This window comes from Oryzias melastigma, unplaced genomic scaffold (genome assembly GCF_002922805.2).
Source record: "Oryzias melastigma strain HK-1 unplaced genomic scaffold, ASM292280v2 sc00288, whole genome shotgun sequence".
NCBI lineage: Eukaryota > Metazoa > Chordata > Actinopteri > Beloniformes > Adrianichthyidae > Oryzias > Oryzias melastigma.
Genome location: NW_023416906.1, coordinates 123,524 through 125,289, shown reverse-complemented (window position 1 = coordinate 125,289; position 1,766 = coordinate 123,524). Strand labels below are relative to the sequence as shown.

The 1,766-nt window shown below is 36.7% G+C and overlaps 1 protein-coding gene across 5 annotated transcripts in view; it reads left to right on the top strand.

Moving 5' to 3' along the window:
• ptprz1b (protein tyrosine phosphatase receptor type Z1b) overlaps positions 1–1,766 on the top strand; it is a 115,253-nt gene that overhangs the window by 90,971 nt on the left and 22,516 nt on the right. For 3 of the 5 annotated variants that reach the window (XM_024265133.2, XM_024265130.2, XM_024265132.2), the window contains one exon: positions 1,439–1,459. The exons of the other annotated variants lie outside the window; for them this stretch is intronic. In XM_024265133.2, coding sequence (XP_024120901.1) covers positions 1,439–1,459 — 21 coding nt within the window. The remainder of the gene's footprint in view (positions 1–1,438; positions 1,460–1,766) is intronic. 5 annotated transcript variants of the gene reach the window in all.

Here is a 1,766-nt window from a genome sequence, read left to right as displayed (position 1 = left end):
TTTTGGATTTTGGCCCCTTGTGCGATTGTGTTTGACACCCTTGGCTTAACGTATCTGTACAGTAGATACAGCACAGAGGAGTACATTATATCTCTACGATTTTGTTTATCTTTAATAAACTAACTTCTAGAAATGTATAGAAATGTAATGTGCAAGTGTAAAACAGGTAAAATTAGGAAGTAGTGTAGTAATAGAAAAGGGAAAAATGTCACTAGTTATAGTCTGGACTGTTAAGTTCAGCTCTGCCTTTTCTACAGTTCCATCACGCTTGCAGTGGATGCAGTTTGTTCTTTTATCGTCCTACCAAAAGATTGTGATTGCTAAATAAAATTTATCAAGGAAAACTAGAAAAAAACATCTGAAAGCTAAACTACTACCCCTCAAACTGAAAATCATGTTTTACATGTTTCTTTAAAACAATCCTAAATGTTTAAAACACAGTTTTCCAAATACAGTGGTCCCTCGTTATGTCGCGGTTCACCTTTGGCTGTCGTCCTATGGCGCAGATTTTTTTCGGTCCATGCTTTTTATGTTGTTTATACAAAGCATTATTGTTCTGCAACCTGATTGGCTGTTGACTGTGTCAATCAGTCTCTTTTGTGCCATGTCTCCTATATGGAAGCCGTTCAGTTTACTAAATTTATATTAATCTTTAATTGTTTTCATTTTATAGTCCTGGACTTATTTCTCTATTAAGGTTTGAACTTTGAGAGTTTAAAAAACAGAGAAAACTGTGAAAAGTCTGAGTGTGTAGTGAAGAGTCTGACAGCCTTTATTGTACCATTATGTATTGATTTAGATTGTAACTCCTGCGATTAACGAGGGACGACTTCAGTGTCAAATGAGGTCTAGTTGGCAGAAGATGGATGCATTTCTCTGTCACAAAATATTGCTGTTCATTCTTTTACAGAATCACCTCTGTCATTGATCTTTGTTTGCCTGAAGGTTCTAAATTCAGATTTGATTATCTAGATTTTGCCCCCAGCGTACAGAGATTCCCCCAGATTCTTAAACTCAGCTGTTTCTTTTTTTTCCAACCTTTCATAAAACCTGTTTTGTTTTAAAAAATCTTATATTTTTTGTCTTTATTAGTATGAACAGACTTTTTACTAACAAATGTTGCAAAATAAAAAAAGGCATCTAGTGATTATTTGAATCAAGCTTTTAGATATTTCCTGAATGAAGATATTTCACCCTCAGTGCTGAATATTACATCACCGCTGAAATAGCTTCCAGCCTTCCGCTTAAAGTCTCAGATGGGAAAATCCGATTACTTCCCACTCAGCAGCGCCTCTCTGTATTTACCTGAACCCCAGATTCCTGAACCTGCACTGACTCCCTGTCTGTCTGTCTGTCATCTTGTCCCTCCGTCCCACTCTCCTCCCACCATCTCCACCACCATCGTCGTGCTTTCTGCATCTTCACCACCCTCCATTAGATTGTCAAAGAGTCCTATGAGGTAAGACACCGAGCGTCCCTCTTTTGCTGCAGCTGAGATATGTTTGTCCCCCTAAGTCTGGGGTCTGCAACCTTTAGCAGTAAAAGTCTTTATTTCAGTTTATTACAGACCAAAACTCAGTAAGAGCAATTTTACAGTTTAGGAAAAAATAAATATATTTATATGTTTGTAGCCATTAAGCTTTATACAGTATATATATGTTTACATATATATACAGTGGTGGACAAAATTGTTCACACCCCTCAGTTAAAGAAGGACAAACCCACAATTCTCACTGAAATCACTCAAAACTTACAAAAGTAACAAT